The sequence below is a fragment of the Lutjanus erythropterus genome, chromosome 6 (assembly GCF_056507025.1).
Source record: "Lutjanus erythropterus isolate fLutEry1 chromosome 6, fLutEry1.hap2, whole genome shotgun sequence".
In the NCBI taxonomy this organism is placed as follows: domain Eukaryota; kingdom Metazoa; phylum Chordata; class Actinopteri; order Lutjaniformes; family Lutjanidae; genus Lutjanus; species Lutjanus erythropterus.
In genome coordinates, this window is record NC_139322.1 from 40880173 (window position 1) to 40906155 (window position 25983).

The 25983-nt window shown below is 38.7% G+C and overlaps 1 protein-coding gene across 1 annotated transcript; it reads right to left on the reverse strand.

The window, feature by feature from the left end:
- Positions 1–1103: 1103 nt before the first annotated feature.
- tm9sf4 (transmembrane 9 superfamily protein member 4) lies at positions 1104–23095 on the reverse strand. Its single transcript, XM_084721947.1, has 18 exons — positions 23049–23095; positions 18300–18410; positions 17863–17962; positions 17505–17661; positions 15816–15960; positions 14462–14585; positions 14205–14326; positions 13755–13866; positions 10178–10248; positions 9849–9981; positions 8224–8305; positions 8023–8098; positions 7263–7346; positions 6961–7136; positions 6311–6374; positions 5391–5510; positions 4980–5069; positions 1104–3281 (listed from the first exon to the last, which is right to left on the reverse strand). Exons 1-18 carry the CDS (start codon positions 23064–23066, stop codon positions 3132–3134), a joined length of 1935 nt encoding a protein of 644 aa, XP_084578073.1. The 5' UTR covers positions 23067–23095; the 3' UTR covers positions 1104–3131.
- Between the last annotated feature and the right edge of the window lie 2888 nt (positions 23096–25983).

The window sequence follows — 25983 nt, forward strand, 5'->3', positions numbered from 1 at the left end:
ACAGTAAGACGACATGGTGTCTGAATATCTGAATGGAAATAAATGAAAGAGTGATGGTCAAAACATGAGTGCGCTCATTTGAGATGAGGCGACCTCTGGGGCTTTACTGAGCAGTCATGTCCTGTAGCAAGTGGCAGGCGTAACCTCAGTAATCTGGCTCATCTGGCTCTCTTCCAGCAGCTCGTTCATAGCTTAACAAGTGTTGGGTTGGCTCGACTCTAATGAAGGAGGATAATTCAACTGTTTTGGCCCTGGAAAATCAGGGTTGAGAATGAGAGTTATCTAGGCACCTGTCCCTCCTCTGAAAAATCACCTTTACTTCTGTGCAAAAACGCCAACCGCTAAAAGCTGATCAGAAGAACTGAAGCTCTTCACCAACATTAGTTAAATAACAACTCCAATAAATATCTACCTGATAGACTCAGAGTGCAGTGCATGCTGTATGGGTTTATTTCAGTTTCATCTTTGAAGATTTATTTGGAAGGAGCTTGGAATCTTGTCAGGTCTGTGCTGCTTGTCTTTAGCATTCTCCCAACATCCACCACTCAGCTATACTGTAATTATGTAAAAGTGTTCTGCTGGACTTGGTTAGAATGATACTGACTTGTTGTTTTTAAAGGAACAGTTTGTTATTTTGGAAATTACTCTCATTTGCTTTCTTGTAAAGTTAGATGTATGATAAAGGGAACTCCAGAATCTTAGCAGTGGAAAACAGCTGGCTGCCTAAGCTAGATTTTGTTATCTTTGACAGACCAAGGCTAGCCGTTACCCTCTGTTCCAGGGCAACCAACTGAACACACCTCACCTCACCCTCCCTCTCCAAGCATGTAGGAAAGCCTACAGTGTCTATGAAACTCACAAACAACAAGAAAATCTAGAGCCACTCTCTGCTTTGTCTGTTCTTGACTGCTGTGGAAATATGGCAGTGCAACAAAGTGGACTCATAAGAAGCTCGTTCTAAGGTATCAAAAACACAACAGTTTTTTTTTCTGCCATTACATCCACCTACATCCTGCACACTGGACCTTTAGAATAACTTTAGGAGAGTTGTAATCTTCTTAAGTAACTCTTGGCAAGAAAGTGAATAAGTGTATTTCACAAAATGTCAAACAATTCCTTTAATGTCATGACTGTGATGTAATCTGATCGATATATTCTGTGTAATTTAGCTACAGTAAAATACACTGGTTGTCTGTGAAAGCCCTTAGCTTGAGTTGCTTGTCAAGCAAAATTTTTAATCCGGTTCCACCCATCTTTAAAATGCGTTGTTAAAGTTTTCAGCTAAAAAATCTCATGAAACAGAAAAATAGAACTACGTTTATGTAACCCCAAAAATGGAAGAACACAAGCTGTAGCTCCAGAATGTGGCCGTCTGTCAACACAAAAACATTGACTGTACAAGTCTGATGAGAACACTGGATTACATTTCAATGCTCTGCCTCCCACGACACCCAAGTACTGCTGAGATGAAATCTACCGTTACTGGTAGAAACACAAAGGTGATCTTGCTGGCTTAAAAAAACAAAAAACAAAGAAAACATCATTTCTCATATTATACACAAAATGTATCATACATTAGATTCAAACTTCTCAACAAACATGGTCCTTTGAAGTCACCTTCACAAACAGCAGTTTTGTTCTGTCTGTCCATTACTGCATAGTTCAGCAGGCGTCCAGCTCTGCTAAGGCTACACTGACGGCACTGTTAATGAGTGGAAAGTTCCCGTAAAAAACTAAAAAGCAACTGTTTTCAGTTCATTTTTGAATTTTAAACCAAACTCAAAATTCTAAGTTTTGAAATGAAGACCTTTTTTTCCAGCATAATCTTTTGTTGAGATAATTTACTTTTCTTCTTTAGATAAACTTGAATTTATGAGTTAAAGAAACCCACACAACCGTTTTTCAAAAATGGACTGTAATATCTGAGTGCCTGGAAATTAAATGGTTGCAGCTGAAAATATTAAATTATTAACCATTTTTCACTGTCACTCCACTAGTTTACTAACAATGTTTGAAATACTTTTGTTTCTTAAACTCAAAAATTATTTTTTTTCCTGAGAAGAAAAGTAAATTATGTATTTTTATTTTAAAACTTCAAAAAATGAGTTTGCTTGTAGACCACTGCCTTGATTTTTGTTTTTTTTACAGCGTACTGGAAAAACTTGAAGACATTTTTGTTGCAGATGAACAAATAAAAGTTTCCTCCTCCTCATCATTTCAGTGCCAAATGAAGCTTTTTCTTTTCTCCACCTCCAGTAGCTTCAGCCAACAGTCCACTGCTTCAGGGCACCGGGTTCACAGTCCCATTCAGAGCTGTTCTGTATCATTTAGAGCAAATGGACCAACACACTGACATTAATAAGAGACCCATTGTTTTGGAAGGAGAAACTAATATTTGGATTACAGTTGTGGTTAACATGGTCACACCAGGACATGGAAACTGGAGTAAAAAATAATAGAACATTTAATTTATCCTTTCTTGTGTTACAATGTAGAACTTCCCGCATAATTTCTATCTGTATCAGTTCAACACAACAAAGTTCACACCAGAACCACAATTAAGACTCCCCGATCCTTCCCTGATCTCCAAAGTCTCCAAAATGAAACTAAAGTGACATCTGAAAACAGAGACAATGGAAAGAGTAAAGACAGAATTTATGTAAGGAAATAAAGTCATTAAATCTGTGATGACAAAAATAAAAACCTGGATAAGTTAGACTCAAATGAAAAGACTACATGAAGATGTGCAGAAACCATTGTTTGACAAGCTTTGGCCCACTGTGCTGTGTGCAAGGTGAAACAGCAGAGGACATGAACTGTCCCATCAGAGGAAATATCCGTCTGGGTCTCTGTCCTGGAAAGACGAGCGGGGGGGTAGAAGCGAGGAGGGGAGGGGGGGTAGAGGAAAGAGAGAATCGGCTGGTTTAGCTCTGCCACCTTGCTGTTCTTCCCCATGAGGCCAGTGGGTGGGGCTGTCGCGCCGTAAAAAGCACCCCTCCCGGTTCCCTCCACACACAAGTCAGTGCTCGTTGGACATGAAGAATAAAAAATATATACATTAAAAAAACTCAATGTGAAAAAAAAACAAAAAAAACGAAAAAAACAACAAGAACAGCAGCGTCAGTGCTGACTCAGTCGATCTTGACCGCAGCGTAGATTTTCCTGATGAACATGTAGGCTGCATAGAAGCCAATCGTGCCCGTTAGCAGCCAGAAGGAGAGGACCATCAGGGCTGTGTAGCCAAAGTACAAGAGGGAGGGGATGAACTCCACGATGTCCAGCTGCAGACAGATGAACACAGGAGCAATCACTTTCAATATGATGTCCATCTTAGGTTTTTTCTGCTTTTAATTATTTATATTTGAGAGGGACTACAGCTGTTTAGCATTGACCTCCATTAAGTTGCTAACAAACCTGAAAGACACAGATTGTGGATAAAATCCAAGCAGCAAAGGGCTGAGACATTCTGACTTTTAGTCTCTTAATACATTCCTTCTCAGTCTGGCAATACATGACAAATGACTTTGAAGGGCTGGGCAGTACAAGCTAAAATTGATATCACCGTATAATTGAAACCATGAACAGTAACAGTATATGTCAAAGTTTTTTCCCCTTTAAATGTCAGTCTAAATTCTTCTAAACAACTGCATGACAGCAGTTAATGTACTGTGCTGTAATACTAGAACATATTTCACACCTTACAGAGGTATTTCAAAAACACACAATGTGCAAAACAATCATTGCTTCTATGTCACTCTGGATAAAAGCGTCTTCTAAATGGAATAGCAAATTGTAAAACTGGAGTAATAAACAGAAAAAGAAAACAAAATTCTTTTACAAGTATATCAAATATTACCATGACTTAGAATCATTGTCATCTGACAATTTGCTGATTTTTATTTTCTGCTTGTTTTTTTTTTTTTTTTTAACTTGAACCAGGTCCATTTAACAGCAGTTGTACCAGTTTTTTTCCACTTCCTCCTCCTTGTTGTGTACACTATAGTGAACTGTTCAAACAAGCTAAGCTGCTGTCTGTTTAGTTTAGTTTGCCATATATCTTAAAATCTGACATTACTGGTTCTTTTATCTGTGCTTTGAAAGTTTTGTTGTAACGCACTATCTTGTTGCATTGACACTTTATACTGTTTATCCCTTACACATCTATGACTCTGTGTCATTCAGACAGAGGTGTCTTATATGAAAGTCTGTTATGGCTTTATTCAGGAAGATCCAGGTCTTCCCCCTCAATGTACAACATTCAAATCATCAGTCAGAGATCCCTCAGTTGACTGATATTCTTCAACTCCAGCGCTTGTTTGGGGTTTTTTAGTTAGTGTGTGCACAGAGTGAGCACTCCTCACTTTCTCTCTGTGATAAAATGATTTGATCACGCTCAGTCATCCTGTCTGCTGACAGTTACAGGCAGTCGCAGACTGGCTGGATCCAGGGTAAGTCTGAGGCCCTGTTCACACATAACCGAGTAAAACGAAGCTTTTCCTATGTGTTTGGGCCTTTTGTCTACACAGCAACGGGATTTAAGTTGGAAAAACCACACAAGTGTGCGCTGCAGTAGTTCAGTGAGGCAGCTGTCATTCACAGGTGGAGTTGGGCAGTGTGACCTGGGCCTAACTCCTGAGCCACAGCCACCATTACCATCTTCAACATCATCTTTCAAACTCAGTATATTATATATTGTAACATAAGTTTACTGTCCAACACTTTAAGTCTCAGGCCTTACCCAGAATAACCCTGATGACATCATCAGAGATACTAATTATCATTCTAAGATTCAGTCCTGAATGACACCATGAATCAATATTCAAATCATTGTCCAAATCAAAACCATTTCTTCAGAGAATGTAGTAGTGTTGTTAAAAAAATACTGGTAAATCCTGATACTGGATTGTAAAACTTGTGTATCATGACAACACTTGTGTTGTGTATATGTGAAATGTCTCAAACAGCCTCTGTGTTTTTACCTTGTTGACAAAGTAGAAGATGGCGTAAATGAGGACGTAGAACGCTGATCCTCCTGAAACCAGGAAAGTTCTCCACCACCACCGGTAGTCCTGATAGTGAGGACAAACAGAGAAACACAGCACAGATGTGCACATGATGCCACTGAAGGTCACTGCTGTTTACTAATGTTGGCAACACAAACTGATGCTTCCATAACCATTTGTTCAATTTGATTTTATCGTTATCATACTGAAAAAGATACCATGTAATACTGACAACAGAAACTTTTAGAAAACATTAGTAAAATTACTTTATTCTAAGATAAAGAGTTTTGTAAGATGTATGTTAATCTTTTTGAACAAAAGCTTGCAGTATAACCAAAAGAGAAAACTACAGTCTACAGTCTTCATACCTCGTCTAAATGAACTCACCTCTGCACAGAGCTGGAAATAAACCATTACGATGCTGATCTGAGAGCAGGACACCACCAAGATGATAAAGACCAGAAACAGGAAGCCGAAGAGGTAATAGAACTGGTTCTCCCAGATGGCCTAGAGGAGGAGGTCAAACATACAGAGATGATTGAGCATGTGAGGACCAAGACACTGCCTTGTCATCAGTTCCGTCTCCTGAACAATTTCAAAATTCTATCTGCATCAAGTTAAGCTTACAGGAGTTTTAAAATCCTAAACATATTTGAAATCTGGTTGCAGCACACTCATATCATCTCTAATCTCTAAGACCCACACACTAGAGGCCTGTAGTGTACAATGGCAAACCACACACTACAATATCAAGATTATGTGCCAGAGGAGAAAACACAATCTCATGTGATCTTGTGTAATTTCACAGGCAATATGATCATTGATGATCTAATGTAGTGAAACAACTCACTGTAATAAAGTTTATGCTTTGCAATGAGAAAAAACAAAAATCAGAAGGATAAACAAGACTGGATGAGAAAATGTTTGGGGAGACACAGTCAGCACAGCATGTCTATTCTTCAGCTAGAACTGGAGGTGAGATTTCAATAGTTTTAATATCTGTCCACAGTACGCCAGCTGACATTGATTAACAGGGTTGGTGTTCATCATTGCTTGGCAACACTTCTCTTTCACTTCTGCACAGACGTAATCATCCAAATTTTTAATTGTAAATATCAAACGCCAAATCTGAAAGATCAAATGTGTAGAGACTTCTCCTTCGATTCTTGGGAGGGCTTAAACTGAGGAAAATTGGCCCAAAACTCCTGTAGTGAGGGACTAGCATTACAGACAGAGAGCTATGAAGTGATCGAATATAAACAGAAGAAGAGGTGATCATAATATATTTAGAGCAGAGCAGCACTCACACTGAAGATGAAGAAGAGCTCGATGAACATGGCACCAAATGGCAGGATGCCGGCCATCAGGATTCTATTGGAAAGAGAAGAAAGCATATGCCTTAAGTTCAAACACTAAACTGGAGAAATCAGCCATGGATGAGAGCAGCCAGGCGTCACTTCCTGCGACCATGCTGCATTTTGGGTGAAAACAAGCACCGTTAAAGTGCCAGCGCCAAATACAGATGACAAGTGTCATTTTCATTTATATTAAAGTTGGCAGTGTGATCAGTTTATCATAATGCCACAGTGGACAGGTGACTGAAATGGCAAAATAGTGCCTCAAAAAGCAACAGATGTCAGAAATGCATCACCACTCAGTGGCGTCATTCTTTTCTTTAATGAAAACACACACTCAACTTTTTCTGTGTAATGATGCTGACTGTTGAATGGTAAAGACATAGACTGATTGTTCACCTGACTGGTCAGAGGATTTGAGCTTCTAACAGCTAAACAGCAATATGGTTTTCTTACTTCACTGGCAAAGGCCTCAGAATTTGAATTGACAGCCAGTCAAATCTGAGCAGTTGTTTTCACCCAGAAAGAGGCAGAAGCATGACACAGGAGCAGATAGGTTGCTCTGATCCCAGAGCAGACCGTTAGACTGGTTAATCACTCACCCTACAAACTTGTTCATGTACCAGCGCTGCTCAGGAACCTGCCGAGGGATCTGGTTGGTGCGAACTGGGTTATCATATGGCTGTTTGCGGAAGCCAAAGTAGTAGCCCAGGTAGACCAGGGGCATGGAGATGCCAAACCACATACAGAGCAGGGCCAGCATTGTGGTGAAGGGAACCTGAGTGAAGAAAGCAGGGACACAGAAGAATTGTCAACATGTTTGACAAGCTTTCTAGCTTGGTGTGTCCTTATTTGCTATGAATGGAAGCTGAATGCACATGTGCATCTGTGTGCTGGTACTCACAGCCCCAGAGGAGTGCTCTCCCCAAATGAAACAGTTGAGGATGAAGCAGATTCCAAAAACTACTGCAGGATACAAAGTTGCCGTCTACAGTGGAAAGAAAACAAAGAGACTGTAAAACTCTCCGTCACAGAAACACCCTTTTAAGACTATTTAAGTGTGCAAAAAGATGATAACAAGTGAGGACAAGTCCTCCACTGTAAGTTGATCAGCTCTTTACAACTGTCAGTTGTCTGTCAGTGTAAAGTTCAGCCTGTTATCCTGAAAACAAAAGTACACTGCTCTGAAATAACACTCTGGATGATGAGTTCAGTGACTCCCTGTCTCACTAATGCCAAACTCCATTAACATTTTGCTCAATTTAACAGTTAGAAAAAACCTACTCCTTCTACAAGACTATGTATGATTTCTTATGACTTATAAACAGTCACTTACTAATTTGGCAAAAAATTCTGCATTAATCTGAACTCTGATTAACGTCAAAAAAATTTCAAAGGGGGACACGGCAGCTGTAGCATTCATATCAAGTGAATTGAGTATTTCAACTTAACATATTTCCTTGATCTCTGCTGAAGATTTATGGTAATTTTATGATTTATTACAATAAATATCTTACAGATCTCTCCTTTGAATTACACATTAAAGCCGTGTTGCAGCATTCCAAAGAAACACTGGGCATGCAGTATTGAAAAATAATCCAATGTATGAACAGCAGTGATGAGAGACAACTCTTTTCACATTGAGGATTGAACTTAGTACTTACACAAAATGCTCCTTTCTTCCACCGATGGCCCTTCAGTGTGCGATATAGTCTGCCAGCAAAGTAGCCACCAAACACACTGGAGGAGAAACATCCACAGGACACAGCAGTGTGACATCAAATCAAAGAAATACACCATGTGAAAATTGCTGACATTGTCGGGATTTTCTTAATGAGGACCAGAGAGATGTGCATGGCTCTTACCCCATGAACATGAAGAGGAAGCACGCAGTGGTCATCAAGGCTCCTCTGCTGGATGGAGACAACATGCCCAACATGGCAACAACTAGGACAGACATTCACACACAGTGGTTAGGACGTTTCCTACATTACAGGACAGTCATGCACTGTGTGACATGAATTTAAATAATTTTGAATATTTCCAGCTTTCTGCATCCTAGAAATCCTGTGTAAATAAAAAAAATACTTTCAAAAGAATAATCGAGCACATTTGTTTTGTTGTTGAGAGTTAGATGAAAAGACTGATAGCACTCTAATCTGTATGCCGCAACTAACAATCAATTTCATTGTTGATTATTTTCTTGATTAATAGATTTGTTGTTTGGTCCATAAAATGTCAGTAAATGGTAAGAAATGTTGATCAGTGTTTCCCAAAGCCCAAGATAACAGTCTCAAAAGTCTTTGAGACTCTTTGTCCAAAAGTCAAAGATATTCTGTTTACTGTCGTAAAGGAGTAAAGAAACCAGAAAATATTCACATTTAAGAAGCTGAAATAAGAGAATTTTGACTTTTAGATAAATAGCTGGTGATTAATATAGTAATCATGTAATAAGCTATTGATTGTTGCAGCTCTACTGTACATTAAATATGAAGCAAAATAATATATCTTATTTGTTTAATCAGTACAAAAAAGGATAGAGGGGATATGTGCTGGACGTTCTATTTCCTGGCAGAACCAGTGAATTCTTGGAATCTCCTACAGTTGCCTGGCAACCTCACTGTGACGACAAGGCCCCAGGAAGTCACTGCATCAGCCAAGAAATAGTGCATTTGTCAAAATTCATCAAAGTTATAAACAAAGTGATTTAGACTATGGCTCTTCTGGACATTAAAGAGACACTTCACTTCATTATTGTTCCCCTGGCCTCTAGTGCTTTTTATCCACTTAGATTTTATTCATTTAGATTTTTGAGCAGTTTCATGTAGGAATGACTTCCTTTCTAGTAGAAAAGAAAATAGGTCAGGTATATTCTAACTAGTTCCAGTAGAAACTAAGTAGCTCCTGTAGATTCTACTGCAGAAAGAAAGCAGTTCCTGAAGATTCTAAAGTAGTCCCAGTAGGTTCTACTGCAGAAAGACAGTAGTTCCAGTACATTCTAAAGTAGTTCCTGTAGATTCTACTGCAAAAAGAAAGTACTGCTCACAACATGGTCTGTGGATTATCTCGAGTAACCAGATCATGATTTTTGGGAAGAGAATTATTTAAATGTATTTTTTTTTGTCTTTGAGCACCACAAGCCAAGTATCATTTGGACTCATTATATTGAAGAGAAGACAGAAATCTTTACAGCTGATATCACCAAAACTCTGCAACTCACACCAAAAAATCTAGATGAATAAATAGCACTACAGGCCAGGGGAAAAAATGCATTTTGAATTTCAAGGTGAACTATCCCTCATAACAACTAATGTCAAACTACAGCACAATCAAATCAAATGTATCTGTGTGATGTCCATGTTTCACCAACTTATTTGACCAAATATTTAACAATGTGAATGAATGATAGGAAAAGAACATTGAGGGACAGTGTGAGATGTACACTAATAAGATCTAAAGGGAATTATGAAAGAGAAAAAAAGAAACTCACAGATGACGATGAGGACCATGCAAAACAGCTGGATCCCTGAGCCCAACAGGGAGCTGAGGATCATGGGATACTGAGGTGGCCTGAAGACATCACCGTGGACATTCTTCCACCCTGACTCCTCCATGGTGTCCTCCTGATTAGGGAGTATAAACATACAGTTTAGTGCCTGGAACTTATTTCTGATTTAATAAACAAAGAACCCAAAAATAACTTCAGGAACACTAAAATCAGATCATGCTGATCTATACAATTTCTTCAAGATATGTGTTCTGTCCCCACAGACTTGCTGAAACTAAGCAAATTGTCTTTTGTCAGGTATGTTTTCTTACTATGTCGTCCTCTCTGTTGTAGTTGGCAATGTCCTTCCTCAAGGTCCTGATAATGATCATACTCAGAATACCTGAGAGAGAGAAAAGGGAGGAAAAAGAAGATGACAAACACAGAACTCTCAACAATTTACATGCTGTCATCCAGTGAATGTTTTCTCTGCTTTCATGACTAGTTTTCAAGTTAAAAAAGATCTCCTTTCTCACAGTGCAAGCTTTTGCATTGTATATGACAGGCCTATTCAACTAGCGGCCCCCGGGCCGGATACGGCCCTTTTGAATTTTTCTATGGCCCGCAAGACTGCTGGTAAATCACGATTACATGTGTGTCATACATGTGATAAAATAAAATAAAGATAGCCAACATCTCTGAGCTTACCCGAGCCGTTCAGGCTCAACGGTTCTGATCTGACTTGGATAGTTCTACATCAATGTTACGTCACACCGTGCACCTATATGCTGGACAGGGGTGTGCTGTAATTGGCTGCCACGCTCGCTCTGCACTTGCACTCAGGGCTCGCAGATGAGAGAGGTAAAGTCTGGTTAGCTAAGCTAATGTCGTGTTGCAACATGTCGCTCTCAAAACCCAAGAGACGGAAAGTTGATTTTGAAAATCGGCAGTTCCATGGCAAGTGGACAGACAAATATTTATTTACTTTACCTGCTGCGACAAGTAATAAACCGGTCTGTTTACTGTGCAATGAATGTATATCTGTCATGAAAGAATACAGTGTGAAGAAGCACTACAAGACAAATCATGGCTTGTTTTATTTATAGAGGGTTAGGGACCTTGGTTAAAAAGCTCCGTATGTAAAAGCATTAAAGTGAAAGAAAAGGAATATGTGTCACTAGTATATTTCATGTATATATCTACTAACATAAGAGTTATTTTTAGCCATTAGTTGACAAATATTCTGCGTGGCCCACGAACCCCCAGTGATTTTCCTATTCGGCTCACTTGGTATTGAAGTTGAATAGCCCTGGTATATGACATAATATGTAGATTTAAGAGATTTACATCGCATTCACAAGCTTTAAAAGTTTACGGAGTTCAGAGAAGTGACAACATGTTACAATTTCACAAACTGCCATTTTAGATCATTTTAGAATTTTAAAGGGATAGTTTGTTTTTGTTGAAGTGTAGTTGTATGAGGTACTTGGTCAGTGTATTATCTACAGCAGATGGTGGTCAGGACACCTCCAGCAGGAGTAGCGGTTTAGGGAATCAAAATGAGTTTTAGTGTACGCTACATTTAGAATACTTTCACCACTTTACCTTGCCTTTTCTTGTGTCCCATGAGCAAACTATTGATTTTACAGATGGAGTATGGGGTTTTTTATGGCAGTTTCCCATCCGAAAAGTCTGTCTGACCAAATTCGTGACAAAATATTGTGAAATACTGTCTGAAATAGTAAAAAAAAATACAGCTAAAATTAAAACAAAATGAGGGGCTGCCACTGTTAACTTTCCTCCGTCTTCTCTTTCTTGCTGTCTCTGCCTGCACCGCTCTCACTGGATGCCTGCTGCCACGATCACAAAAACAAGTGCTCCCTCCTCCCTCTCCTGTGTCTCCTCTTCATTTGCTCAAAACAGACGGCGCTGAAAACAGCGACAGAAGTGACATAGTGCTGCGTTGCACCACCAAACTTTCATAACGCTTAAGTAAAGACTAAGTTTGGGTTTTATAAGAAAGATGAGAAACGCTGCTGCAGATCATTTATGTAAAAGATGTCTGACAGTGGAGAACAGAGACACGAGTCTGACCCACAGAGACGTCATGTCACTGTGAGAGCAGGAAACACTTCACTGTTCCTCCACACTGATCAAAACCACAGCACTCTTCATATGAAACAGAGCAGCACATCATCTTACTGCAGAAATACTGATATTTTAAACAGTTTTAAAGTTTCTCATTTATCTCATCTCATTTACACATGAGACTCATAATAAGATATAAACACCACTGTAATGTCTCCTTCTCTCTGTCTCTATTGTTACTATATTTAGTAAAACTATCAGTATTTTTTGGCAACTAACAGCACTCTACAAATGTAGCATTAGTTTAATCAAAACATAAAGACTGACACATTGCATTGTCTTGTATTGCATCATATTGTATTGTATTGTATCGTGACAGAGATGAATTGTATCGAACCGAATTGTTGGCCACTTATTATAAAATATATTGTATCGTTGAACATGTATCAAGATACGTATCAAATCGTCTCAGTCAGTGAGATACACATCCCTATTAAACACTGTTGGAAAAAAATACCGTGTGTATTAAGAGCCATTTGAAGCTGTTAATCACAGTCAACAATCACCAAACCGTACTTTAAATGCTGCTGAAATGCGCGCTACTTTGCGCTGTGCAATACAAGCCTCATTAATGTACAAAACATGAAAACAACTCACTAAACGCTTCACCTTTTCAGACCGAAGAGGATCACAGTGTCTGCAGGTAAAGGACCCAGAGCTAACGTTAGCTGCCAGCCTGACACACAGTGTGGATAATGTTAGCAGTGCTAGCAGCAGCAGCTCCGCCTGCAGGTTTATGTCTGTGTATGTGCTTAATGTGGTCACATGTTTCTCCAGTCGAGTGAATATAGATCAGTTTACATTCATCTGTCCAACTTTGCTGATGTAAACATCCGGTGTTGCCACGGCGATTGGTTCATATGCACTGGGTGAGAGAGGCTGTCGTCTGACAGAGCCGCAGCCTCGACTAGTGGCGTGTGGCTGCATAAAATCTTAGAGGCCACAGATAACTGGCATCGTGCATGAATGAAAGACTGATAAATATTTTAAATATTTTATTTTTAAATATTTTAAACTACTAGTATTTCTGGTGCCGACTAGTGTGTGTGGGGACGTTTAATCGTATAGTCGTCCCTGCCATGTGATGGTAACCATACTTTGAAGGGGTCATGCTTTTACCTGTGTCTGGACATGAAAAAAAAAACATGATACAGTCCTTATAACAGTAAAATGGGCTGTTTTAAAGCCAATCAACTGCAGTAATTCTTTTCTCATTAGAAAAAAATATGGGTAAGAACACTGCTGCATGAAAAAAAATAATACAGTCAAATACCATGAAACAGATATGATTTAAAAAAAAAAAAACGTGATATGAAAATTTTGTCTTACCGCCCAGCTCTAGAGGAACCCTTTCAATTTATAAATTCTGGAGACCTTTCACAACTCAAATGGGACCTGATTGTTTGCAAAGGATAACTGCAGGGCTATGTGGTCTGGTGTGAGGACAACAGATGTATTATTTTTAATGCAATGTGTCTTGATTGAGTCTGTACATTCCTCTTTTTTTAATTGTCTCTAGTTTATTCATCTGTCAAATCCCTGGCTAACCATAAAATTGTTTTTTTTAGGCGTCTAAAATATGTTTTGCTGTCCACAGCAGTGCAGTTCTTCTCTTCCTACACCAGTACTCCTGATGCTTCTCCAAACTGTGGCATGTCGACTGCCATCTGCTGTGGGTAATACACTGACTGTGGAGAGGTACCTCACATAACCACACTTCAAGTAATCTGAAGTAAGAGATGACAGTTCAGCTGGATGTACCTGACAGGAAGAAGACGACCACCACGGAGTTGACGATGGAGAACCAGTGAATCTGGACATCGCTCATGGTCAGGTACGTGTCCCACCGAGACGCCCACTTCACCTCACTCTCCTGCACAGAGGAGACAGGAAGCTCAGCAGTCTTTCCTCTACATTTATCTAGCTTGTCCAACAGAACTGAAACTACTGAAAAAATACCTGAAATCTGTCATCTGACCGTGTTGCTAAGCAATTAAACCATAAACTTTTCAGTCACAAAGTATTTGGATCGTGACACATTGTCTATTGTTTTGACTTTGTGGTACTGTGGCACATCCAGTTTCAAATGAACAAACACAGGCAGTCGAGATACGATCACACAGATAAAAATTAATCACGTTTTGATTTCAAACTAATCTATTCAGGGTTACACAGCAGTCTGACTCCCCTTTCAATGCAGCAGTCACTGACCTTCCAGTGGACAGAGTAGGTGAAGAGGACCTCATTCTCCTTGGCGGGGTCGATATCCTGGGGGGCAGAGGCACTGGCCTCAGGCAAGGAGCAAGTTTTGTCATTTTCCACAGCCTTCAGATCTGACAATAAAGAAATAAGAAGTAAGTATTACAAGAAATGGGTGATGACTGCCACCTTAAGGGCAAAACTTCGTCTTCCTTCTACAGCCTAAAGCAACATTAAAAAAAAAAAAAAAAAACTGTGTTGACACCTACCATCTACTTTTACACTTTGGGGTATGACCTCAAATCGCACCACCCTGTAGTTGTGAACTTCCCCCTCCTCCAGCTTCTCCTTGTGGAAGTACAGGATGAAGGACAGATGGTTGTGCAGATAAAACTGTGAGGGAGAAAAGAGAGGGAGCAAGACAAGAATTGGTACAAGTCAGAAATACAAGCAGACTTATAATTTTATGATTATAATTTTATAATTTTAATTTTATTTTTACTCTTCGGTTATGCTGGAAAATATATTCTAAAAGATCAAACTCCTGGCTATTAAACCTTGGAACAGGCCAACCTCCACCAGATTACATTTTTTTCTTAACTGTAGACGTCAGCTCCGTCAGATGGAAAATCTGATTTAACATCATACAAATTGGAAAATGTTTCCTTTTTTCATTTCACAGCACAGTCATAGTGAGCAGCCATTTTATTTTTTAAAGTGTCTCAGAGTTCTCTTAATGTTAATCAAAATACACATTTTTAAACCGTAATTCTTATTTATCTTTGATTTAGAAGGACTACAGAGTCGACATGTTATGATTGAGACACATTTGATAATAATATTCATTCATTCATTTTCTGTAACTGCTTATTCCGGAAGGGTCGCGGGGGGCTGGAGTCTATCCCAGCTGACATTGGGTGAGAGGCGAGGTTCACCCTGGACAAGTCACCAGTTCATCACAGGGCTGACACATAGACAAACAACCACTCACACTCACACCTACGGGCAATTTAGAGTCACCAGTTAACCTAGCATGCATGTCTTTGGACTGTGGAAGGAAGCCAGAGAACCTGGAGAGAACCCATGCAGACACGTGGAGAACATGCAAACTCTGCACAGAAAGGCCCTGCCCCAACCAGCTGGGGGATCCTTCTTGCTGTGAGGCAGCAGCGCTAACCACTGCACCAATAGCAATATTATTTTATGAATTTGTCAAAAAAAAATAGAAAGTGTACCGGTGCTTCAACAGTATTCCTGCCTTTTTTAAACCAGGAAGTGAGACAGGGGTCCTTAGGGTATAGCTAACCCTTTTTATGCCTGATTAAATCATGTTTTTGAAGAGGATTATAATAGCACATGTGTATACCTATGTTATCAGTCGGTATTGTTATTTTAAATTTTAAAGGATTTTGACACATTTTAAGACTGTTTGAACTTTGGTAGAAAACTCTGTGTTCATGCAGGACTGTCTCTCTTGCAGTAAGAAGCACATCAATTAAAACAGAGAAAGAGCAAAATAGGGTTCTATAACTTAAGTCCACCCGACCCTCTGTTCACCTTTTCCTCTCCATCCTCTCTCCGCCTCTAATGAATGTATGAGGACAGACACTTTATAATATCTACCTTGTTACTGTCGACGAAGCCCAGTCTGTAGCCGTGTTCAAACTGGATGTCTTTCACCACATCCTTCTTCTGCTCCTCTTCCCCACCTGCCTCTCTGTTGGGGTAAAACTCTAACCTGGTGGCAACTGGCAGGTTGTCTGCAATACTGAAAAACACACAGGAGTATTCAATTAATTCTAGTTTGCCTATTTGACCTTTGACAAACAAAATTTAACTTTGAGTCCAAGTGAACATTTGTGTCAAGTTTAAAGACATTCCTTCAAGGCGTTCTTGAGATATCGCGTTCACAAGGATGGGATGACCTTAAAACACTATATATATATATATATGTATCTACATACATACATACATACATACATACATACATACATATATATATGTTTGTATATATATATGTATTAGGGTTGTCACAAGAACCGATACTTCCGATACCAATTCGATACCAACACAAAAAAAATAATTCGATTCTTGCTTTTTTCTGGTACCGTCAGAACCGAATATACTACTTCTCCCTCGGCGAGCCATGTCGATTCTTGGCGGAACTGACGGGGTCCTTATACGCATGTGAGCAGCACGGAGCAGTCAGTGGTGCTGAAGAATAAAACCTGCCGTCTTAGAAAAAAAATAGCTTCAGCAAGTGAGAGTGGTACAACGCGTCGGCTCGTCGACAAGACAGGTACTAAGAGTAGCGTGTGGAAATATTCTGCATTCGAGGCAGATGAATACGGAGCAATTCTAGACTCAAACAAGCCGACATGCAAACAGTGCCTCAGAAGTTTTCAAACGAAAGGAGGAAGCATGTCAAACCTGCCCAAACACCTCAAAGACAGGCACCCCGACTTGTTTAGAGAATTCAAAAAGAGTGAGTTTCCGTTTACTATCATTGTTGTCACTGTCACGTTATACGTTAACCCGAATATGCCTGCTACGTTCCGTCATTTTTGCATGACAGTCAGCTGAAGCGCAGCCGTGCAGGCTTCTACTCTCTCGCTCAGTCATTCCCTCGTGTAGATGACGTTTAACGTAATGTAACTATACGGTCTGCGTCATTATACGTAAGGTGTCATGATGAGATACTGTCTGACAGTCTCTTATGTTATTTAAACTAATTTTTTTTTTCCTTTACAGTATCAGTGTGAGCCAGACCAGGAGAAGCAGGAGGAAAGTCACACACTAACACAGCCAAAAATCACTGAAGCTTTTGAAAGGCACAGAAAATATGACTCGAATTCAACTGAGGCAAAAAAGCTGACTAGGGCAGTAGCAGAGTTTCTGCGTTTGTGTTTTTTTTGTTGTTTTTTTTTTAATCGTGGTATCGAATTAGTATCGAGAATCGTGAAAATTCACAGGTATTGGTATCGACTACTGAAATTCTGTTATCGTGACAACCCTAATACATATATATACATATACACACATATATATATATATATATATATATATATATATATGTATTTTACATTTTGAATCTCAGAGGTCCTTCAGCATACAGTCATGAATGTGCACAAAAAATAGGCTGATTGGTCTAGTAGTATTTGAGATTTGCTGCAGACAAGCTACAAGTCCAGCGAACACTCTTGCTTACACTCTTACAAATTAAAGTAATACATGGTATTTCTCAGGGCAATAGGTCAGAGTCTATATTTTGTAGGATCCCCCTGGTAATGACAGTGATGAAGAGATGCTCACAGGTGAACATAATACTCCTCCTGAATCCTCTCAGCAACCAGCTTGCTTTCTTCTACGCTGAGCTTTTTCTTGTCACACACCATCTCACATTTCTTGTCCTTGGTCATCTCGACATTGTAGCGGGTATTCACAATACGATCCCCGCGCAACACTTCACCTACAAAAAAACGTTATAAAATAAATAAATATATCACAAAATATTAATAAAAATACATTGAATAATAGAGTTTGTATTTTTCAAATAACAAAATCTAAGATACCATTGTTTTCCCTAAATAGGATGAAGTCAAATTAATTGATAAATTTAGAGAGACTGATTCCCAAACCACATTCCACACATATGCAGCATTGTACTTACCCAGGTTCTCTCCCTTGTAGACAATGGATTCTGGCTTACAGAAAGGCAGGGAGTAGTATTCATAAGGAAGCTGAGTGCGGGAGCTGGTCAGCTTTACTGCCTGAAAAACACATCATCTGACTGACTGGCCTGCAGATATGATATGCAAAACTTGGACTCACAACAACTTAACCTGAATGACATACAGAAGAAATTCATGACAACCAAAAGGCAACAGTGCATCATTTTACTCTTTGGTCTGGATCAAATGAACTACAGGTGTGAAATCATCTTAACGTCCATGTTTTTGGTGTGAGGGGAGGTAGACAGTCACATGAATATGGAAATATAAGAAAAATTCAGGCCCCACACAAACCCAGGACCTTTATGATATAACAACCATATTACAGTGTTTCAGCTAATCTATGAAATGTTTACCAATAATATTTTACTCTTACCTTAATATCTACTGTGTCCCCCTCGTGGAAGTCACGGGGAGCGACTCCAGGAACATAGAAGGGCCGGACCACAGGCAGCAAGGACAGCAGCAGTAAGGCCCACCACGTCTCCTGCAACACACATCACCAAAATTTACCTCATAATATTTGTACATCATCAGATTTGAAAAATAAAATTTGCCAAATCATGTCTATGGTCTCTATCGTCCATGCGCATTTTCACACAGCTGCTGAAACTTCATTGATCGTTTCTATCCAACAGGAGTGGTCAGGATCCAATGTTAACTAAAATTACTTAAGCTAAGCAGCCTCTAATCATTAAACCATCTTTTAAATCATGTCAGGCAGTGCAAGCTTTCCAGGTGATTTCTTTATTGTGTGTTGTACTGATGTCTGAGTGTTTTCTGCAACTATTTACTTTGATGATTTGACAGGCTGCCTCCAGTCATTAACCTAGCACCATTTGCATGTGCGCTGTAATGTCAAAGCAGTCCTGCTTCTGTGCGTTGGATTTTGCATAAATGCACACACAAGGTTTCTCTCTTTCTGGAGAGACGCTTCTTACTGACTCACTCACTTGCGGTCCATCCACTGTTAGACATAATGTAATCTGAACGACCTGGCCCACCCAACCAACAGATCAACCACAGTGTCTGCATCACTAAAAGTGGGTCATTTCAGCATCTTTGTTCTTTTCTCCAACTTGCAGAATCAGTCATTTAAAGAACAATGTGCCAGAGGCAAGCGCACCTGGCTCTTTAAGGGACTGAGAGCTGTTACTCTGATTGGTTTAATTTGTGTTACGCCCAAAACACACCTACGATTAATTAAGAGACTAAACATTATCCCTTTGCACCTTGTGATTTACTTAGTGCCTAGATTGCATGCCATTTACATAGCAAAGTGGAGTTGGACACGCCCTGATCTGTGCCACGATCTTTAGAAGCACTATAAATCATCTACATAACATCAGCTAATTTCATCATGCCAAATTAAATACAAATACTTTGGGCTAATAACAAATATGCCTACTATGAATTTGTTAGAGCTGCACACCATGCTGAGCTTCTAGTTAGAAGAGATACAGAAGAAGAAGTGTTGCTGTGTCAAATCTCTCTGCCTAAAGGCAGAACAAACTTGACACTACTTCCTAATATCTCTTTCACACACGACAATGTTTAACTGTAACAGGTGTACACCTCACCTGCAAAAGTGTTTTCTTTTTTTGTGTGGATGATGTCACATCAAAATGTGTTACAAAGTCTGGCGCTTAGGGAAGCCTGGCCTCTAACATCAAACCAAAAATAACATTTCAAACAATCTCCAAGTTTGCCCTGAAATATAATCAGGGGTTTTACATATTGGATCAAGTCATTATGACTTAAGGGGGATCTCTTCAAGTCAATAAATGTCAGTTATCTTGTACATAAAATGCCTACAAAAATAACTACACAAAGTCAATATAACAAACCGACAAATCAAACACTTGAAAAGCAATGATCAGTAGAGAACATATGAATATACGAGAGAGTACAGCCAGTTATTTTTTTAAATACTATACTATAGCTGTTAATCCTGTAAATCTACCTGGTAGGGTTGTCACTATACCAGAATTTTACACTTTAATACTATATACTTGTAAAATACCTTAATACCACTGGGACAACAGATAGATGCACATAAGTCTCATTTCAAGTGTGTTCCTATGTTGTTGTTATTGTCATTTTGTCTGTCACTGTGCTCCACATACAGATAGGAACTGATGAGATTTTATGGATAGAAGTGACATTATTGATTGTGCTTATTGGTCAGATTCTTTGTGGATTCCCTTATTGATTTCTACTCAATATTCTGGGGAAGAAAGTAGGAGAACACAGGGTTTCAGTGTAAAATGTTTTATTATCTCTGAGTGTGAACAGTGTAGATCAGAGTAGGAAAAAGCCATGCATGTGACTCAGGTCTGCAAAAGCTCCACTCTTTAACTGCCATTTCATTTTAACTGGTTCTCTATAATCTGCTAATCCTGCCTGAGTGGCACCAGTGTTATTATTAAATGGGATATTTTACCATCTGTAACAGAAATGCTGCTTGGTTGGGAAGCAGTGGCACTTGTGCATACACTGTCAAACAGAGCTGGGTCGATGGCTGACCATCATCGACCACTGAATATCCTACCATCATAACATTGTAATTTAAAAGCTTTCGGTATTTGAGCTAGTGTGTGCCCTCAGCATTGTCCTAAGGAATGAGTTTTGTTTTTTTGACCTGTAGAAAAGGAAAAAAGAAGCTGTTGCTGCAAGTCATTGCAGCATTGTCTCATCTATTATTTTCTTAGTGAACCTGCGCAGTTAGGCAAACAAGATGATTGGTTACATTGGTGTTTCTTTTCTGCAGGCCGCTGCTGGTGTGCATCTTTCAATCACGCTACTATTGTTTTCATAACTTAGCTTCCTCAGCATAGATAGCCATCTATCTTTGTTTCGAGTTTAACAAAACTAAGTTACGCACATGTGATATAGACATGAAGACCCTTTCTCAGCTGAAAGACAGATGGAGGTTGAGGTCAGAGCAACAGCTGCGAGCTGGTTGTATGACAATTTGGTAGATATCGCCCAACCGTATTGTCAAATACATACCATCCCTGGAATTTATGCCCATGTTGCATAGACAGATGTTTCAGCATATTACTGGTGTTTCCATCCTTATTTGCAATCATCATTTTACAAACATTAAACCTAGAACTACTGTCATCTTTATTCATGAAACGAAGCCACACTTAGGACTGTTTGTTCCTCTCTACCGTGCCGCCTCCTTGCTCCAAGTTTCCCACAGTGTAGATGAAGCAATTTGATGTCATTGCTTTGAAAAGCAAAATTATCAAAAAACATACCCGCATCGATAAAAGTAATTGATAAGCCTAAAGGTTAAGCCAGCAAAGCATTTGTATTTAAATGAGTTCATGTGTGTGGTTTGTTTAAAATGTCCAGGTAACTGTCAATAAGCCTGAACTTTTGCAGTTTTGGGCTTCAGGACTCATTCCTCTGACACCAGTTTCAAATGAAGTTCAAACCAGAAAAATCCAGACTCATGTAAAAACATCATTGTAACCTGGGTAACTCACTAAATCACGTATGAAGAACAGGGCACGACTGAATGAGTCCTCATGTACACCAGTGACAGACAAATTATTCAGGCCAATTATCAGGCTTTTTGAGATATCAGCTGCATCAGCTGATGCCTGTGCTCACAAGACCAATAAACAAAACCTGTGTGTAGACACATCTTTGGGCAGCCTTGTCAGTGTAGCAGCTGTGGAATGATGTTACTGCTCCCCCTTGCGAGTGAAAATGGAGCTCTGTACTATAATTCTCAGGCATCCTGCAGTAAACTTTTGCCTGAATGTCTTAAGTAATCGTTCCTAAATTTGTACACAATTCTTCTGTCATCCTACATGATAACAAATCTCATCTAAAAGTGTTACTGGCCAGTGTTAAATATACTGTATGTTATAATGTCTAGGATAATGCAGTTGAATGATGTCGCTTTTGACATACTGTACCCTGCTCTACCAGTAACATTCTGAAAAATAGAGCATAACCCAATTTTGGGGGATTTTTTCCATGGGATTTTTTCCATAAGATAATTATGTATATTAGATTGTAATGTGCATTCAATAACAGCATTATACATGATTTTTCTTTGTTTTCATATCAGCATTGGGCCATCGGCTGTCTTGCTCATTAAATATCAACATCGAGCATTAAAAAACACATATCAGTCGACCACTACCGGAAATCCAATCCAAAAAGTATAGCGCTTCAGTCCAAACTGCTTTGCAACTTATCTCTCATTCATTCAAGTTAGCATGTAAAGCTGTGGCCTAACTACAGGAATTCAGTACTAGTGGACTCTGCAAGTTTCTGTCAAAGGTGCCTCCACTAATCTCTAACTCTACAGTAGGAGTAGGGTGTACTTACTGAGTTACCACAATCACTTTGTTGACTTTGCGGAGTTATTTTCTATTATAATGTCAGAAACCCGAAATATGGTTGTACGATTCAATACTGGAAAATAAATGAACAGGTACAAGGTGGGCACATGTAGTTTATAGGCAGTGAGGTCTGATGTGACAGTAGAGGAAGTCGGCAGCAGTGTTGTTTCTGACCTCAACAGCATTTCAACAAAGTTATAAGCCGGTTCCGGCACGGGTGGATAATACAGACGGTCTTAGTTCGTATTATTATAGTCTTCTGTGGCTGGTGTGTCACTGTCATGCTGACATGTTTCAGCTGCGTTAAACTCAACCGATAACAGGCTAACTGACGCTGACAGACACAGAGAGCTGCTAACAGCTAACGATGAGCCAAAGTTCGGACAGCTCATTTTTCTGCGCTGTGCAGCAAATGACAGCCGAACAGTCGAGAACTTGACTGTTTAGACTCTGTCAGCACAGTTTAATATACCAAGAATGATAAAAATACTGTCCGGGAGCCTGCGCTCACTGACAGCCAAGCTAGGTAACGATAGCTGCTGTTAGCTAACTACAGCAGGCAGTTAGCAGGAGCGTCACAGCGACATTCAAACAGCGGAGAACTGCATTAACCCGCACACAGGGAGCCTTCAAATACCGTTTATCGACTGAAGAAGACCTCCGCTGCGCATCTACTATAACATTTTGTCTGAGTTCATTTGAAAAGACATTGTGAGCGATGTGTACTTTGAAGAAAAAGAGTTCGCTTTTCCACTTACCATCGCCGCGGCCGCCATTTTGAATACGTGTCATTAGTGACGTTGCGGAAGTACTGTGGTTCTTTTAATACATCTCTTTCCATTTGACACACCCAGGCTTTTATATTATAAATCCTATGTTTTAATACGGCTGTGGAAATAGACTTCAAAATATACAATATATACTCTGTTAATATATACCCCTGTAGACTTACTTAGGTAGACTTTTAGAAACTGTAAAGCAATTACAAAACTTAAAGAATGTACAATTCAGTTGAGTTATGTAAAATACGTTAACGGAGAGGCAATAGAGTAGAAATCAAACTTTAAATTGATAAAAAAGAGTAGGCTAAACCATAAAATAACCATTAAAAAGAAAAAAAAAATTACAGATTTAGTAAGTGGTTCCCAAACTTTTTCTGGCAAGCTTCACCGTCAAAAGCCGAAAAAAGTTCACATCCCTGACATCACATTTCTTTCTTTCTTTATTATTATTATTTTTTAAATCAATCATTAGCAATAATTGTTAATGACAGTCCTACAATCCTACAGTATTGAGTTTTGCTACTTAACCCCTCCATGAACTGTTTCCAGAACAGCTGGATATGAGAGCCAACCCACACCAAAACAGTATAGACGGATAAATAACAGACCAGGGAAAAAAGTATGTATTCTTTATTTTAGGCTGGACTGTCCGTTTAAGAATGAACCTTTTCTCTTATAACTCAATTTTCCATTCAAATCATTCAGATTATTAGACAATAAACAAAACAAGCAATAAGGTTGTAGAGTATTATGTAATGTTTGTCCTTTATATCCCTGAATATAATTTGTTTTCTTGTAGCCCTGTTTTTTAAACTTATTTCTTCTCTTTTTTTCATGTAATTTTTTTTTGCCATACTTACTTATGTTCTTCGTATATTTGTCATTTAAATTTTAATTTGTGTGGTTATTTTTTACCTGATTGTCTGTATTATCATGTTCTTATTGTTAATAAAAAGAAAAAAGTTTTTTTTATTTGAGACACTCATAAATGTAGTACCACTTAACTTGTGTGCAATTTTTGACCTCTGCAGTGTTGACTAAAATGACTACTATTATAAATTAGAGTCAAATATTTTCCCAACTTCCTTTGAAATAATGTAAATAAACAGCCTCTCAAATTGAAAATACTTCACTACAAGTAAAAGTTCTGCATTCAGTGTATTACTTGAGTAAAAGTATATAAGTGTTATCAGTAAAATGTGCTTCAGGTATAAAAAGTAAAAGTACTCAGTGCAGTAAAATGCTCCCTGTCAGCTTTTTATGTTGAATTTTACTGCTGTAGATGTTTAAGGTTGAGCTCATTTACTTTATATGCTGTCCTAAAAAGTAATCTTTTCATGGTGTCAGAAAAACATCCTGTTTTCAGCTGTGTGATGATGCATTTTCCAGCTGATCCAGGAGGATTTTTAAAGGGTTTATTTATATAAATTCAGTTTATCAGACAGGAGGGGTGAGAAAAACTAACATCTGAAAAGTAACTTGTAGGTAAAACTGTCACATAAAAGTAGTGGGGTAAAAAGTACATTTATAAAATAGTTGTATGAAGTGTTAAAACCAAAGTAAAGTAAAAGTACTTCAAATTTGTAAGTACAGTGGATAAACGTATTTTGTTACTTTCAATCATTTATTTTAAATCACTGGGATTTGCCTCCTCCTTCATTAATAAAAGTCATGCCTACCAACAATTCATGTGTAAAAATAATATTAAATAAAGACACTTTGTGGGAGACAATTGTTTCAAAAACAATTTATTTGAAAAATTTCACTATAGTTGCATTTAACCAAGCATCCAACAAAATATGCAGAAGGTTTTATATTGATAAAGAAAAACACAAAACCATTCGTAACCTTATGAATATATCTACAGTGCTGGGCATTGATTCAATATTGCCACTTGTCACCTCTATAGGCATTCCATAGAAAACTCTCAGATATCAGACATTATAAAATCTTACACACTTCAGAATATTCCCTTTGAAACTTTAGGACTTTGGTCCACATTATTATTTCCAACAGTAGGAGAAACACATGATCTGAACAGTGATGAAACATAACAGAATCCTTCACTAAAAATGAGAGAAAAAGTTTTTACTTTGGAAAAGATGATTCCATTCAACATTACACTGATGTTGATACTGGCATCAATAAATTATTTTTCACATGGAAAAAAGGAGGCCATAAGATGTGAAAATCATTATCCACTGCTCTCTTTTAGTTCCCAAATGCAGAAGAAAGGGTTCAACAAGCATTATTATAGTTAATATGGCTTCACATTAAAGACTCTACGTAATAACAAATAATTGCATTTATTTGTGTAAATCAGTTCATAAATACAGAGCATATGGAATATGTTATAAATGACTGATGAGAAAAGAAACATTTGCAAAAGGCACAATGAAGGAACAACGCTGAAACAAGCCACAGTATCATGGAAAAAAAAATCTATGGAATATAAATAAAAGATTGAAGCATAATCAGTCGGATATCTTACGCTCTGTAAGGTCCACAGTAACAACTGTCCTCCTCCACAATGTCAAGCTTTGCTCGCTGAACACACTATCAGAGCTGAGCACTGCACATGTCTGACTGTGAACATCTGTGTTATGGCTCTACCTTCCTCTGATGGATGCACACTGTGTGCTGGAGCAGAACGACTAAATCCAGTCTTTTCCATGTGACCCACTTCAGGTGGCCTACAATTGTTTGTTTGTGAGTATATATCTTTGTGTAAAATATGATCTGTGTGTCATACAGCCACGTTTCACAACTGCACAACCTCCTATATTACTGTACATGTTAGGCAGAACACCTGCAAAGGTGCTGGAATGTTATGTTAGGGACTGTACAAAAATTTTAAGAGGGGTGAGGGCAGAAAAGTGTGAGGGCTAATTATCTATGGAGTCATAGGTGT

Excerpts from the sequence above, each read along its gene's own strand:
- tm9sf4 (XM_084721947.1), bottom strand. Across the intron at positions 14,586-15,815 it reads GCTTCGTCGACAGTAACAAG|TTTTATCTGCACAACCATCT; the intron begins GTAGATATTATA and ends TCTCCCTCACAG. Across the intron at positions 8,099-8,223 it reads TTCCTCTTCATGTTCATGGG|TGTGTTTGGTGGCTACTTTG; the intron begins GTAAGAGCCATG and ends TTTCTCCTCCAG.